At 37.6% G+C, this 16,997-nt stretch overlaps 1 protein-coding gene across 1 annotated transcript; it reads right to left on the reverse strand.

Annotated features, from left to right (window-relative positions):
* Positions 1-2,400: 2,400 nt before the first annotated feature.
* FBXO5 (F-box protein 5) lies at positions 2,401-14,960 on the reverse strand. Its single transcript, XM_045544595.1, has 5 exons — positions 14,741-14,960; positions 7,150-7,870; positions 5,652-5,742; positions 4,437-4,619; positions 2,401-3,259 (listed from the first exon to the last, which is right to left on the reverse strand). Exons 1-5 carry the CDS (start codon positions 14,835-14,837, stop codon positions 3,008-3,010), a joined length of 1,344 nt encoding a protein of 447 aa, XP_045400551.1. The 5' UTR covers positions 14,838-14,960; the 3' UTR covers positions 2,401-3,007.
* Positions 14,961-16,997: the final 2,037 nt, after the last annotated feature.

Here is a 16,997-nt window from a genome sequence, read left to right on the forward strand (position 1 = left end):
AGATAGGTCTTCCTGGATGCCGAAATACAGAGAAAGAAGTTTTAATAACCTTGAAGCTAGTACTGCGACTTTTTGTAAAAAATGAATACTTTTTAAAAACTACCATATAAATCACAGTAACCATGAAAATATTAATATCTATAGGTAAACCATTCTCCCATATGTAGCAGGCTTAAAAAAGTCCCAAACCTATTTTGGCCTAGGAGTATGAGTTCCTTTTTTAGGGAACACTCTATATAGCTATAAGGTGGTTGTCATCCTGTACCTAAACCAGTATCAATTCCAGGTCCACCAACTACATGTCTCACAGTCTCTGGGAAGACCTGATCTTCTCAATATTAATTAGTATAGCTAATTGAAGGGTCTGAGAAAAGACTTTGACTCAATTTTCTCTTGCCCAACTCTCCTAGAAGGGTGGACCCACTTTGCACTTTGTATTAGTTATCAATTTCTGGCTGAGAAATTATCCCAAAACTTGGAGGCTTAAAACAACAAACATTTATTATCTCACAGCTTTTTGGAGGTCATAAATTTGGAACCAGTTTAGCTGGGTAGCTCAAGTTGCACTCAGGATGTTGGTAGGGACTAAAGTTGCCTAAAGGCTAGAGGATCTGCTTTCAGCAAGACTCACAGACTTAGCAATTGTCGGGAAGCCTCAGTTTCTCTCCCCTTTGGACTTTCCAAAGACCATTCTTTTGTATGGTGAAATAATATTTCATCATATATATATATATACGTTTTCTTTCTCCATTCATACCAATGCTACTGATTTCTGTATGTTGACTTTGTGTTTTGCATCTTTACTGAATTTATCAGTTCTATCAGGTTTTTTGGTGTAGTCTTTAGGTTTTTCTAAGTAGAAAATCATGTCATCTAAGAACAACACTAATCTGACTTCTTCCTTTCCAGTACCCTTTATTTCTTTCTCTTGCCTAATTGCTCTGGCCAGGACTTCCAGTACTATATTAAATAAAAGTGGTGAAAGTGGGCATCCTTGTCTTGTTCCAGGTCTTAGAAAAAAGGCCTTCAATTTTTTTCCCATTCAGTACAATGTTACTTTATTAGTAGGTTTACCATATATGGTCCTTATTATTCTGAGTATACCTAATTTGTTGAGGGGTTTTATTATAAAAGGATATTAAATTTTGTGAAATGTTCCTTCTACATCTATTGAGATGATCATAATTTTTTTATTGTTAATGTGGTGTATCACATTTAGATTTGCATATGTTGAACCATCCTTGCATCTCAAGAATCAATCCCACTTGATCCACGGTGCTAGTTTCAACGTCTGCTAAAAAACATGTGTTGGAAACTTAATCCCAGATGCAAGTATTGGAAGGTAGGGCCTACTGGGTGATGCTTAGGTCATGAGGGCTCCACCCTCACAAGTGGATTAATGCTGATTATAAAAGGGTTTGAGACTGGAAATTCAATTTCTCTCTTGCCCTTTTGTCATATGATGACACAGCAAGAAGGCCCTTGGACTTCTCAGCCTCCAGAATTGAGACAATACATTTCTGTTCACTATTAATTATATAAAGCTCTACAAAAGTGAACTAGTCTACAGTGCCAAAAAGCAGATCAGTGATTGCCTGGGAGTCGACAGGAGGGATTACAAAGGTGCAAGGAAAAACTTGGGGATGATGGGTATGTTCATTACCGTAATTGTGGTGATAGCTTCATGTATGTCAAAACTTATCAAATTATACTTTATGTAGTCTGTTTTATGTCAATTTTACTTCAATAAAGCAGTTTAAAAAAAATAAAAAGTGGGTCTGTTCATCTTACTGGAGTTTTTACTCCGTTAGATAAGATACACCACCACAAATCTAAGGCAAATCCTCTACCTTAGGTTTGAGATGAAGGGCAAAGCCCTTAAGCTTCTTTGAGGCCCTAATGATAGGATCTGTGAGGCCCACCCTTAAATCTTTAGTGCCTTTTGCCTGAATTCTACCTTATAATTTTTCCATATTCATAATTGAAATTAAAACATATTTAACTTTGGAATTAAGAAATAAAAATGTCTTTGTCCTGGGTTCTTGTTACTAGATGCCTGATTGCAGCCAAGATAGCATCTTACTCTACACATTTTTAATCTTTCTAGTTTTTTTGTGTTTTATACTATTCCTGTATTGAATCATCTTGAGATGCTTATTTCAAGACCCACCTCCACAACTAAATTAAGCTATTGGGAGTGAGAAGGAAACTGGGATCAGGGTGAAGCCTGGGAATCTCACAAGCTCCCCAGAAGAATCCACACATAGATCCACTCAATGACTTCACACAAACAAATGCAGTCTACTGTAGCTTCCTAATTCAGCTGTTTCTAGGATTAAGATGTTTATAAAAACAAAAGGCATACATTATTTATTAAGCTCATAACAATTTTATTAATAGGAACAAAATTTATTTTTATATGTACATACAAAAGACATTTTCTTACTTTGACATATAAAAATACAAAATTATTTACATGTATACAAAAATATTAAAACACAGACACCAGAAAAAAGGAAAAAAAGCAAATTTTACAAAAGATACTTTCTTGGGAGATACACACAATGAAAAAGGTTTAAGGAGACAAAACATTTAAGTTAATACTCCAGAAATTGATATTTCCATTGGTATTAATTTGACAAGACAAATAAAATGTCTCAAATGCCAATAGATGGTAAACCAGATTTATATCTAAGATTGTCTAGGTAAAATTACATAGCCTTCTTTCACCATAAAATTGAATCATTTTACTTCTGTATCACAAATATTAGATTACTACTTACTTATCCCTTTTTATTTAAAATATTTAAATTTTCTGATTTGTACTGAGAATTTTAACTTTTTCACATTAAATTGTAAAATATTTTAAGAGGCTGTATATCCTCTTTATCCGCTGGGAAAAAATTTCAATGTAAAATTGAAAATCACAATATGTTGTTTTTTAAGTTAAAACCCAATATATTCTAACTAATGTTCATGATCAGTAACAACTTGATTTAATAAGAGATCACAATCTTCGTAAATTCTTTTTGCTTTTTTTTGTACCAGGCAGGGGACCTGTTTTACAACTGGCTTTTGGGAGCTTGCCATTTGAACAGTCTTTGGTGGTATGATAATCACACAGACACCTTGTACAATAGTCAAATCCACAGCCTTCTCGTTTACAGGTTGCACGTTGTAAATAGCAATCATATTTTGCAGGTGAATTACAACGAATACAGGCCTTGAGGCTTTCGTTCTTTTTCAAAGTCTTGGCAACCTAAAAAGAAAAAATACATAAACATATTTTAATAAGGACTGAATGTAATTAGTTAGTAAAACTAAGAAGGGCACCTCTGCACTTTCCCTAATACCTGTATGAGGCACCGCTGTCAGATGTAAGACAATTCCTGTCCTTAAGTTTACTGTTTAATGGGCGACAGCATCACTTGTCAAGTGGTCTAATGGCTATTTCCTATTGCTACTTTTATATATGCTCTCCTTTACTTTGTGAATGCTACACATCAATGTCTAACTTAAATGTCACATTCCCTGTAAAGTCTTCCTAGTGTCATTAAGGAGCTGGTTGCTCTTTCACCTATAGTTCTTTTCCTTATCACACTATATGGCATTTATTGTTATGCAGCTATCTTCTATTTAGATTGTAAGGATCTGAAGTTTACCTTGTTTTCCTATCTATATAGTACCTGATAGATAGCAGATGCTCAATAAATATTTTTTGAATAAGTTTACATGTTGAATTAGTCATTACATCATAAACATTTAAGACTGAAACTAAATTTTACCATATAGAATTTCTATTTGAACAAATTATGACAGTCAACATTAAAAAAAAAACTTGTCACTTAGATAAGATTATGATTCTCTAAAGTAAGCTTGCAAAATTATCTACATGTGAATAGAACTTTTAACACACATCACCCAATGATTTTAAGGTATAATAGGGGGTCAGTGATTTCAGAAAGGTGGCCTTTTGCTGCTTAGTTCTCTTCCTCAATTAAAGGCAGCAATTGCAAAACATAGCATTGAGTAGTTTTATAAATTTTAAAATCAAGAAGGTTTTTCATTATTTTCTTAGTGTTTGTAAATTAGAACTCAACATCACTGAACTTTCATGAACAATGTAAGCAGTTATCTACTATTCATACAAAGACATCTCTGTACTTTCCTAGTTTGGAACAGTGTTTTGGTTTCCCACATTTTTTAGAATAAAATGAAGGGGACAAGAGATTCCCATCCCAACAACAATTCCCTAATAATTTGAATTATAATAATTAAACTTAAATGACCATCAGTACCAGGTGTCCTAATTTGTTAGTAATTATCTAGAGCCAAGTTATATTTTGACCTTGAAAGTTTCTTTTTCCATTTTCACTCTAAATCCTTTTAAAAATAAATGACCATGTTTCTAATTTATTGATTAAACAAAGAATTACCTCAGAGAATTCACTGTGTCGACTATAAGTAGAACCCTTCTGTTCACCTTGATTGGATAACTTGGTTTGAGCATCTTTTTGGGGAGGAGTCTGGACTGCTGCTTTTTGAACAGAAGCCAGTGGGATTCTGAACATAACGTACTCTCGGGTTGAAGCATGTGGTGAAAACTTAATGTTGTCTTCCTAATTAAAAAGAAGTTTTAATAGAAACTTAAAAACTTTTCTTTCCTATATTACCAACAACCAGATATTTTTGTTAGGTTTGTACATGTAAGAAATGGCAAATAAGAATGCAAAAGACTTATCCCTACATGCAATTTACCCACACATGCTTAAACACAGTGACACCTTAATATTTACCCATGTAAAGCCTAACTTATTGACAGAAATTGTGAGAATCACTTTACATGTGATTATGTAAAAAATTTAATACATGATTTGTAACTAACCAATGTCAAAGTACTACTGCCAGAACAAAAGGTTATTCTTTTCACCACCAGCAGATGGCAATAGTCACATTTAAGTATCTCTGATTTAAAATCAGCATTTCAGATTAGATTTTTCCATTAACACCAGTTTGTTGATAAAGAAACTAAATTTGGAGAATTTAAGCAATAATTGACAAAAGTTACATAGCTAGTAAGTAGTAACACCAAAATTTGGACCTAAGTCTGTCCAACTTTAAGGCCTGAACTTTTATTGATGTGCTGATCTTGATTCTCAGAAATACTTCCAAAGTATTAATAACTCAAGTATTTTGGAAAAGTAAATTTAGTTTCCTCCTACATTAAGAATCTTCAATATGTTGACATTTAACTGTTTCTTGGTAACTGAAAAAAAATAGTTCATTGTTCCTATTTCTTAATAACTAAAAAGTAAAACAGCTTTTCCAAATTTTCTAACATAATACACAAATGGCAACAACCCAGATCGGCTATATGGTCAACTCCCCCTACCTAAGAACTGAGTAATTTCCCCTTTGTTACTTTAGACATTCTGTTTCTAGGGAGAACCTGAGAAATAAATGACTGAGGTGAGATTCCTTTCTCTTTATTTTTGAATTTGTTTTCTCAATAAGTTCTAGTGCAAGGCTGAAATACTTTGTGAATGTAAAGGAGGGTTTCCAGACTTTTTCTTTCCTATTTTTGCCTCCTATTTCTGAAAGAGCACTAAGCAGTGTATTTTAAAATGAGAACATCAATAGTAAAGACTTACAGTAACTCTCTGCACTGCTTTATTGTACAACTGGAATGCTCCCTTATCATCTTCTAGAATCTTCTTCCAAGTTGTGCTCACTTTAGACACACTGGAAAAGTAAATGACCATAAAGGAAACAATTAAAACATCACAAAGACCTAAGATGAATACAGTAGGAAAACATTAACAGTGCAAAACAGAAATTCATATAACCAATGCTTTTCAAACCTGACTATACATTGGAATTGCCTGGGATAATTTAAGATTTAAGGATGCTCCATGTCTAGTAATTTAGGTTTAATTGGTTTAAAATGGGCCCAAGGTACTGTATTTTTTTTAAGAGCTTTCAATCAAATAAATGTATCCAGGCTTAAGAACCACGACTTTGTACTTTATTTTTCAACAATATCTGCAAACATAAAGTAAGTAGCCACCATTGTTTAATACATATAACACCATTTCAGCTATTTGGTATAAGTTGTAGACAAATGTCAAGGTACTCTAGGACATGCTATTAGTGAAAATTAATTAAAAAAAACCCACTATGTTAACGGAAAAAGTAGACTCTGTGATGTTGATTATCCCTCAAGAAGCCAGCACACGGTAAAAATCAATACTTAAATCTGTCTCGCTTTAGCCATATTTCATAAAGACCAGTATAAAACCACACTTGCAGAGTACCTCCAGATAATTTTTTAAAAAGCCAAAAAATGAATCCAGTTGAGTTAAATCCAATCTAATCCTATAGTCTATATAATCATCTTAATTAATTCTCAAAGTTTTCTCATCCTGATTGATTTTCCTTGGTAGAATGACAAAGAAAGGGTAGTTAATATATATATAAGGTTTCAAGAAATAGTCATAATCAGATCGCTATTCATGGGCTTTCATATTTTCATCATTGTCAAACTCGAGAGCCCTACATCAAAAATGGCCTACAACGAACAGAAATTATTTCATACTTTCAGATGTGATAAAAGTCATAATGCCTATTGGACCACTACTAGAACTAGGCTGTTTTATATTTAGGCCCAAGATATAATCTACATACTAGAAGTTTTAGGACTAAAAGGAACAAAACCTTAATCTAAAAGAAATATGTTTTCTAATAGCATGAAATAAAACTTGAAATGACTAGATTAAATGCATGCTTCTAAAGTGGCACACAGGTAATGAAATACTAGCAATCAAGCAAAAGTCATCACCTCAATTAAACATTGCAAGCCTACCCTACTACAGGCTGAACATTCCTAATCCAAAAATCTGTAACTTTCTGAGTGCTGCCATAACGCTCAAAGGAAATGCACATTGGAGCATTTTGGACTAGGAATGTTCAATAATGCAAATATTCCCAATTTGAAAATATCCGAAACCCTTCTTTTTTCAAGCATTTTTGGAAAAGGGATACTCAACCCGTACATCAGTCTTTGCATGAGCTGGTAGTGCTGAGCCACCCAACAAAAGTGTTGAGTGGACTATGCTAATATATATATATTTTCAAAGCAATAATACTTACTTGATTAAGTCCATATCACTCAGCTGAGTTAAAATATTCGCTAAGAGATGTCTGAGTCCCCTTTGAAAGAGTTCACTGAGAATATCTACACACTCTAGGCCCATTTTCCTGCCAATTATATTCTGTAATCTAAAATTTCCTCTTGCTATAAGATCCTTCAGCATCTCCCGATCTCTTTTCGGATTTCGTTTTGTATTCTTTGTTAATGTTGAACAAACTACTTTTTCAAAATGAAGAGCTGGCAGTAAGTTTTTGTTGGGATATTGGTCAGGGCTTTGCATCTGCAGCAGGCAGGATTGTGGACTGTCACTGAAATTTTCCTCCAGGGGAAGGCTACCTTCTTCATGTTCACTGAGACCACTTTGTTGAGAAAATGAAGAATAGCCACTGTCTTCATAAAGTCTACTCGTCTCTAGTTCCTCTATTTCATTTGTACTATTAAGTGTTTGTTGCACACATTGATTTTCCTTGTTATGCAAGGGCTTGCTTTCAGTTTCAAGTTCTACAATGCTAGGGCTCACAATTGGTGACCCAAGACATGATAACCTGTCAGAGTCTTTAATGCAGTCTTTACAAGAACCTTCCAAATATGTAAGAGTGTAGGAACCTAGTCTTCCAATGTCATCAGGTTCTACCAGTTTAAGTCCAGAATGAACATGGTCACAATGAAAATCACACTTCATTTTGACAGAAAGAGTGGAACTTTCTTCTTCTTTACAACCTACAAAAAGAACATTAACATTTACTTAATGGCAAAATTTCTATACATCGTTACTTCTTAAATTAGGATATACAAAGATTACTTTGCATTCTCTCAGCATTATGCTTTGCCTGTGTGCACTTGCCTATGGGTTTGTGATATTATCCAAGTTTAATTATCGATATGTCAATAACATGTAGAAATATTATTTAAATCTTTTCATCACAAATACTTCTAGAATCAGTATTTATACCCTGGACTTGAAATGACATTATAGTTGCTCTGACTTAAGCATAACCCAAGCCATTGACTATAAAAGTGGTTAAGACCAATGGGGGAGAAGAATGTGTACAGTTTAGAATAATCTTGATAAAAAGTAATACGTGAAAAATTTGTTTATTATTTAAACATTAGCAATTACTATAAGCCTTAAAATAATTAATCAAGAAATCTACAGGTAGATTTGTAAAAAAGGAAGGAAAAAGCAATACATTTAAACATCCATAAGTTAAACTCCACCTGAACTCCCACAGCACTCATCTCCAAGTTTTATTCTGTTTGGTGCTCTTGGTGACCCTTTAATATATTTAAGGTGTTTGTATATGCTGCTGGATAGGAAACTCAAGCACAGGGATATCTCCCTATATCTTAGCTAATATATGCTATAAACTCTGCTAACTTCAATTACTGAACAAAGATTTTTTTCATGACTAATTAACCAGAGCCAGAAGAACAGTTCAGCTACCAATCAGAATTATGAGTTGGTAAATAAGAATAACACTACCATCAATTAACCAGATTTGAGAGTGGTAGGGCAGCAAGAGTAAATTACTGTTCAATTGCTTTAAATAACTTAAGATAATGTACTATGTATGATAAGTGGCATAAGTGGAAAAAACAAGGTTTGATACTATTAAAGAATCATGCAATTATTTCTGGATATTATTCATTAGAATTCATAATTACTAATTCAAATTTAAACTTCACAAAAGCCAAAGACTTGTTCGGGTTTGTATTACCACCTCAGCCCCCACCCTAAGGGCCTAAGAAAGCAGTTAAGACACAACAGAACATGCAGCATTTTAAGACCGCTTTAAAGTAGGGTTTCTCAATCTTGTATCACTGGCATTTGGGACCAAATAATTATTTGTTCTTAGGGGCTATCCTGTGCATAGTAGGATGTTTAGCAGCCTTTACCCATTAGATACAAGGAACAGCCATCACTCCCAAGGTACAACAGTAAACAAATGTCTACAGTTACCAGTTATTGGCAAATATTGATAAGGGGGAAGACGCCAGTGGCAAGATTTCCTCCGTTCCAGTTGAGAACCACAGCTTACAAGAGAGGCTGGGAAGGGCATTCACTGAAGGATAACTTGAGCAAAGGCACAATGCTTGGAAGGAATATGGTAGACAGGTTCAGGAAAACTGCTTAGTATTGCTGAAGGCAGGGTATATGAGTAGGGGAACAATGGGGACATGAGCTAAAAAAGCCTGATTCTTTAGGTTAAAATGTGCTTTCAGCTACCATCCCCCTCACAAGCCAGTCATATATAGGTAACAACTTATCCTATCAGTAAATGTATAAATGTATGTACTAGTCACTGTGTTTTGTCTGTACTAAGTATTGGTAAACTGTCCATGTTAATTGAACCATTTTTACTTAGAACAATACCTTTCAAGTCAAAGTACAAAAAGATAACCTTCATAGAAAGTGACCTTGTAGACAGAAACTGTTTTTAAATTCCCAGTGTCTAACACAGTGAAAGACACGTAGTATGTGCTTCAGGATCCCACTAAACCTAAAAATTAGGTTTAAACTAAGAGTTCACCGGCACAAAAAAATAAAAAACAAACAAACAAATTTAACCCCCCAATTAACTCTAACTTGATAACAAATTATTCTGAGTAGTTTCCTTTCACTGAGATGAGGAAAAAATGCCAAGAGATTATTTCTATTCTCGCCTTAACTAAACAATTAGGTTTGATTTACATATGACCACAATTTACCTGAGAGGATAAAAGCAGAAGACAATTATGAAGGCACGCCTTTTATTCTGTTTAGCTACCTAAAGCAAAGAGGCCTGAAAGTACTTCAGGAACTGAAAGGCATTCTCCCTCTGTTCTGTAGAACCTTTCATTCAACTTTATTCTTTAAACATCGACAGTTCTTTAAAATTAGAGCTAATAATGATTAAGATACCTTATTTTTGTTTAGAAGTTTGCAACTTCCAATGTTTCCAAACACTTGGTCCTCACAATCTTTTTGAGGTAGGATGGGGAGTTATTTTTACAATAACTGACACACTGAAACTCAGGTAAGTATGTTGCCCAAGAAGTAGTTAAATGAAACAGATTTCTTGACTATAAATTCAGTGTTCTTCCCCCTATCTCACATGAGAATGAGGTGCTTTGGATAAATAGAATTTGCAAATTAAAGCAAAGTATACTATATCTTGTTTCACATTTATACTCATTTATAAAAAGCCAGAATTCATGGTGCAAGAGCTCTTTAAGGTACCAAAGAAAAACACTTGTACATTTCTTTTCTTATATAAGTGGGCCTTCTTAGTAACAATGACTTTTCTCATCTCAGGGGCTTTGTACATTATGCTTTTCCTTGCCTGGAATAGCTTTTCTGCTTCCTTTGCCTATTTAGCTTCTAATTACTTGTGTATAGCTTCATATTTATTTGTGAGGGGACTTCTCAGACCTCATCAAACGCTGCTTCAAAGCACTACCAATTTTACATTGTAAGATTATTCTAAGTTCCTTAAAGGTCAAACATGACTGCTATTGCTTAGCACAGAATGCAAGCAAAAGGTACAGTGCCTGATACAATGAAGATATGCAACATAAAAATATGTTTCCTAGTTTTTTAGTTAATAACATTAGAATCTTCCTCACTAAATTAGCACTTAAGGAACTTAAAGTGAACAAAATGACTATTACATTCCTCTTGTGCCAACATGTATTTTCGCATGAATAGATTTAGTATTTTTTACAAAATTTAATTTACAGAAAAGTTGCAAGGATAGTATAGAATTCCTGTATCAAGCACCCAATACCCAACTCTTACATTACTAACTTGCATCCATGTCAAGATTAATGAACCAATATTGATGGATTATTATTAACTGAAGTCCCTATTTTATTTGAATATCCTTAGTTTCTACCTTTTTTTTCTGTTCCAGGATCCCATTCAGGATTCCATATTACATTTATTCCTTATGTTTCCTTAGGCTCTTTTTGGTTATGACAATTTCTATGACTTTGTTTATGATGACCTTGACAATTCTGAGAAGTACTAGTCAGTACTAATTGTAGCCTGTCCCTCAATTAGGATTTGTCTGATGTTTTTCTCAGTTAGTCTGAGGCTGTGAGTTTTTAGGAAAAAGACTACAGAAGTAAAATGCTATTGTTACCACATCATGTCAAGGGTACATGCTATCAATATGATTTATCATTGATGTTAACCTTCATCACTTGGCTGAAGTAGTACCTGTCAGGTTTCTCTCCACTGTAAAGTCACTCCTTTTTGTTCCTTTTCTATACTATACTCTTTGAAGTCACTATGCACAGCTTACACTTAAAGGTGTGGGGAGTCATGCTCCACTTCTTTGAGGGGGAGTAAATCTATATACCATATGAAATTCTTTTGCATAGATTTGTCTATGCTTTCCCATTCATTTATACAATCATTTATATTAGTATAGACTCATGGACTTTGGGTTATAATCTAATACTACTTATGGTGCTATTCAAATTGTTTTTGCTTTCACTACTGTGAGCTCTTTCAGTTGGCGTCAGTGTCTATTTGACCTATTTGCATCATTTTGTTTTTTGAGCAATCCTTATTTTCTGGAAGTATAAGATGCTCCAGGCTCACCCTGTATTTTCCCTGTTCCAGTCCTAGTATCAGTCATTTCTCCAAGCAACCCTAGTTCTTTTATTTGGGAAAAAAGTATTAGAAACGAAAATCTGGATGCTGGTTATAGATATAATTTTAAAATGTGAAATGAATGGATTTTAAATCTCTAACAAATACTGCAGAATAAACTAAATACTATCACCTTTTTACAAAAGGAAGCTGAACCAACTGTTTGCAAAAGGCTAAACCCATCTTTAACAAGCTCAGTGCCTTCCAATGCCCAAGCCAAATTTAGGAAATAGATGTAGTATTCATATAATTGATCTAATATTGTACAGAAAAGAAAATATTACATGGTTCCATAACCTCTTGAGTTAAAAATAGATGAGGGTTAAGAGTCTAGTTTGCCACTTCATTTTTCTAATGCTGACTTAGAGACAGGGTAGAGGGAGAGGAAGATAGTAGTCAGGGATGATCTTTTAGAGAAGGTGACATTCTGAGATCTGAAATCCTTGTGGAAATTTGGTGGGAGAGTTCCAGAGAGAAACACAGGAAGCAAGGAAAAGAAAGACATATAGGGCTGCAGCTTTGTGAGCTAGAGGGAGATGATTAAAAAATAATGTTGTAGAGGTAGAATGGTCTATAAATTTGTAGGATAGGCTGGGCCTTTAAGGAGTTCTAACTGGAAGAGAAAAATTTGGTTTATATTTTTAAAAGATCATTGGCAGCTGTGGTTGTAGGAAGGTAAAAGTACAAAGCAGGGAGAATAGAAGTGTTCATCACAGGGGTCCTGAGAGTAGAGCACCAGGGGCTAGTATGATCACAGTGGAAATGAAGATAATTGGATAGATTCAAGGTCTATGATTTAGGAGGGTAAACATAATAGAGCTTACCAATATACTAGATGTGGATATGAGGGAAAGGGGAGTAAAAAAAAATAATCTACAGTTTAGGGCTTAAGTATCTAAGGTAGAAATTACCATTTACCGAGTTGGGGAAAACTGAGGAGGGAGGTAAACTCTTACCACCTCAATTTCCTCATCCACAAAATGAGACTAAGAAAATAAGACTAAATGAATGGCAGAGTCCCTGTCATAGGGGTCTAATCCACAGAATCTACTTTTAATTACATAAGCCAAATACTTTCATATTCCTTACATTGTCAGTCATTAACATTTAACATTTAAAAGTAATAAAATACAACCCACACAGAAGTATACCTGTCAGACTATACACTTTTCCACTAGAACGTATGGATTTAAGAATCAGATCCAAGTTCAAATGAAAAATTCTTGCTCAGCCTTTTGACTACCTTTGTGAACTTGGAACATTCTATTAGTATTTTTTTATTTTTCCTAAAGTGGAGATATTAATAAAGACTCAAATATGGCATTTTTTAAACCTCTCATTTACCAATTCTCAGCCCAATAACGGAAAAGTGGTAGTAAACTGTACAAAGTCTGACCTTATATTTAACTTTCCAAGACAGACCTGACATTACATATTAAATATCATAATTAAGGCCTAAACATCTTTATAGGTCTTCTAATGTTAACGAAATAATTATGCTCCCGTCTCTAATATCTATAGATAACCACCATGTGCTCATGTTAGGCCATGGCCACTCCTTTACTTAAGGACCTGAGAGAGGCCCAAGGCTTGCCACTATAAAGTGTAAGTCAGCCATTCTTAAGAGAAAACTTTAGAAAAGCCTACTTTCAAAAATATTTGGATGCAATAATTTTTAAAAACTTCATTTCCTCAAGCCTGTAAACAGGGGGAAAAGTCCCAAGGGACAACAAATACTTTCTGAGGAGCAAAGTAGTAAAGACAACTCGAGTTAATAATCAAAAAACTCCCTCATAAGCCATCAAGCTTCAGAATTTCAAAGGGAGACTTGTGATCCAGGGTCTTCTGGAAATATATCTAACCTGTTAAAAATTAAGTATTTTTTCTCAAGACTCTGGATACCTTTTCTAATGAGAAAGACATTACCAACAGTACAATATCGAATTATTGAACTTTTTCATTTCTGAGGTAAAATTAATGCATTTGGATTTTGTTTATAGGTAGCAACAAAGAGGATAAAAATAAGCATTTGAGTGCCTTCCGTTCTCTTAAAAACTTTGCAATAAAGGACTATTTCGTTCTTCACGAGTACAGGGGGAAAAATTAACCAATTCTTTAGCTCTCACGAAGTCAACTAAATATTATGGACAAATTCAAGCTTTTTAGTAAAAAGTTCTTTTTTAAAACCCTCCCCTTCCGTCTCCAGGCCTTAAGACTGAGTTACTAGGCAAAGGGGAAAAAAGGAAAAAAATTAACGTTTTTCTTTGGTCGTTCCAGTTGATTTTGGTCCAATGCGGGGGACGGGGGGGTCTCTGCACTTGGCGGGAGTGGGGAGGGCGACCCTGGAGCCCCTGAGGGGTCGGTGGGACTGCCCCTCGGGGCGCGGGACCTGCGGAGGAGGCGGGAGATAACCGCGAGCTAGATCTCCCGCGCCCGCCACCAGCAAGACTGAGGCAGCGAAAAATCGGGAAAATTGACTTCGGGTCTTAGGGTGCGGGACAGGTACGGATGAGGGGCACAGCGGGGGAGGGTGAGGCACCTGACCAGACCCTGGGGGCTGCCGGCTCGCATCCCTGTCAGAGCCAGGAGCCATAGGGTGGGGGAGGGGAGGGGGCATTTGGCGCCTATTCAAGCGGGGTGGGGATAGGTAGGTCTTTCTGAGAAGGAAAAAGGGCGCCCTAGTTTGCCGGGACCTGCACCTCCCCCGGAGTGGGAGTCACATTCAGCATGGGCGGCGGGGCTCCGCAGCCCACCATCGCACCCCAGCACATCTGGCTTCCCCTCCCCGACCCCCAGACTTCTTTCTCCAGAACCCAGGAACCGTCGCCGCCGCCCGCCTGCGGCCCAGCTTGTGGCCGTGCCAGGTTCGGGAGGGTGCTGGGTCATGGGTCGCCCCTCACCGTGCACCCCTCCCGGAATGCGAGCCCTCTCACGCCGCTCCCCTCACTCACTGTCCGAGGGGCGAGGGCGCCCGGCGGCTGTCACGGTGCTGGAGCTGCAGGAGCAGGAAGGTGACCGTGGAGAGCAGCTGCAGGAGCGCCGGCTCATACCAGGGGACGTGGGGCCTGCCTCAGGTGAAGGAACTGTTCTGGTAGCTGAGAAGTGAGCCGCCTGCTTCACAGAGCCGTATCCCTTAAAAGGCGCCAGCTGGTACTTTTAAAATCTTTGAATTTGGTGCCCAAATCCAAGCGGCCCAATGGGACGCGTCGCTCGCACGCATGCACCAATAGGAAGGCTGTAGGCGGGGCCTCTCTCACCCATACCCAATTGGAGGCTGTCGAGGCGGGGCCGAGCCACGAAGCCCAACCCCCTCCCGTCTCACCGGCTCCGCCTGTCCGGAAAGATGCTGCGGCCGGGGGCGGGGCCTCTGAGCGCGGGGAGGCCGCACGTGGAGGGAGCCCACCACGCATGCGTGCACCCGCCAAACTGCCCTCCGCCGACTTGGGAAGCAGCCTCCTGCAAGTCCGATGGGTACAAATGGTAGCTGACTTTCTTCGATCATCTCACAAGTGGGAGTTCGGTGAGCGGCAACTCTTGTCGTCCCGGAATCCAGACTTTCCGGAAGACGAACCCTCCCCCCGTCCTGCTTAGCCCGCCTCTCTAGGATTTACGCGCGCACTCTCCTCTCCCTCGTATTATCGCGCCTCCCCTGCTCATCCCTCTGCGCAGGCGCCTTTGGAGGGCGGTGGCTGCGGAGTTGGCGGGTCGGCGCTTGCGCGCTGGGGTCCCGGCGGCTTTCGCGTGGGAGGGGCAGAGGAGCGGGGACCGCGAGGGGTTCCGGGCCTCTCTCAGCGCGTGCGGGCTCGAGCGCCTGTGGCGGGAGACCTGCTGCAGCGCCTCCCCGGGGCTTCCGGCAGGGCCGAAGGTGGGACAGTCACTTCCTTGAAAGCGCATTTATTTGCATCTTCAGCTACAGCTCTGCAGACGGACGTTAAGTTTACTGTAGTTGTATGTATGCTTCTGGGATTTTGTTTCTTTCCTTCAGGGGCCAAGCGCAAGAGACAGTAGTCCTTCTCCCCCCAAAAGGAATAAATAAAAATCTCCACTCTCTTGGGCTAGAGGCCCCTGTCCAAGTAAATGTTTCTTTAGTGATGACTGGAATGGCTGTATTAAAATTATACACTATCATTAGTGATCCTGAACTTTTAACTATTCTAATATGCACGTAAGCGGTGACAAAATGCATCCCCTTAACCCTATAAGGCCTGGCTGTGGTGCTGGGTCCTGGAGATACAGGTCTTCAGGGATTTTACATACCAATGGGAAAGAAATTGACAATTAACAATTTCAGTAAATGGAAGAAGGTGTAAAACAACAGTAGGGTAGAGAATGGAGGTTAAGGGCACAGGTTAAGAATTTTGGATGGTCAGGAAGGTTTCTGAGCCTTTGAGCTAAGATGTGAATGTTAAACTGGCAATGCAAAGAGCTGCATAATAAGCTGAGGAAAGAAAGACCAGAGTGCCAGACTAGAACTCATTAAGCAAGGAACAGAGTAGGAGATGAGGTCAGAGAGGTAGGCAGAAGCCAGATCCTGTAGCTAGGTTTCCATGTAGAGTTTAGACTTTCTTCTGATTGCACCCGGTAGCTGTTGGAGGGATTTTAGCAAGGTAGTTATTTGAGTGAATATTAAAACTGTAATAGCTTCTTTTTATGTGCGATCAAAAGAATGTTAATTCTCACAATAATATAAGCATTATTTCATTTTGTCATGATTGTGCTTAGAAATGTAAGTTAATTCTTACAGTGTGGTTATTAGAACCACATACCTAGTAAGCAGAGATTCCAGTCCCATTCTGCAGGTTTCAAAAAGTCCATGTTCTTTCTTGTTATGTTATTCTGGGGAATAATGTTTGCTGTGGTCCTGGTTGTTTGTAGTGCACTTTCACATTACTTCCCACTTTGACCTCACTACAATCTCAAACTCCTGGGCCCAAGTGATCATCCCACCTCAGCCTCCCAAAATGCTGGAATTACAGGCATGAGCCACCATGCCCAGCCTGACCTTAGAAATATTTATTTGCTCCTTTTATTTTCAGATATGGATGGAAATATGAAATTTGAGGGAGGCAAAGGTTCTCATTAAATTAGTTAAGCACCTGGAAAACAACCTTTGGCTCTTTTCCACAGCTTAAAAGTATACTGCAGCATTTTTTTCCTCCAAAAAAAGGCTGATATATTACTGGAAAAATCAAAATTACTGTAGTAATA

This window comes from Lemur catta, chromosome 2, assembly GCF_020740605.2.
Source record: "Lemur catta isolate mLemCat1 chromosome 2, mLemCat1.pri, whole genome shotgun sequence".
Lineage (NCBI taxonomy): Eukaryota > Metazoa > Chordata > Mammalia > Primates > Lemuridae > Lemur > Lemur catta.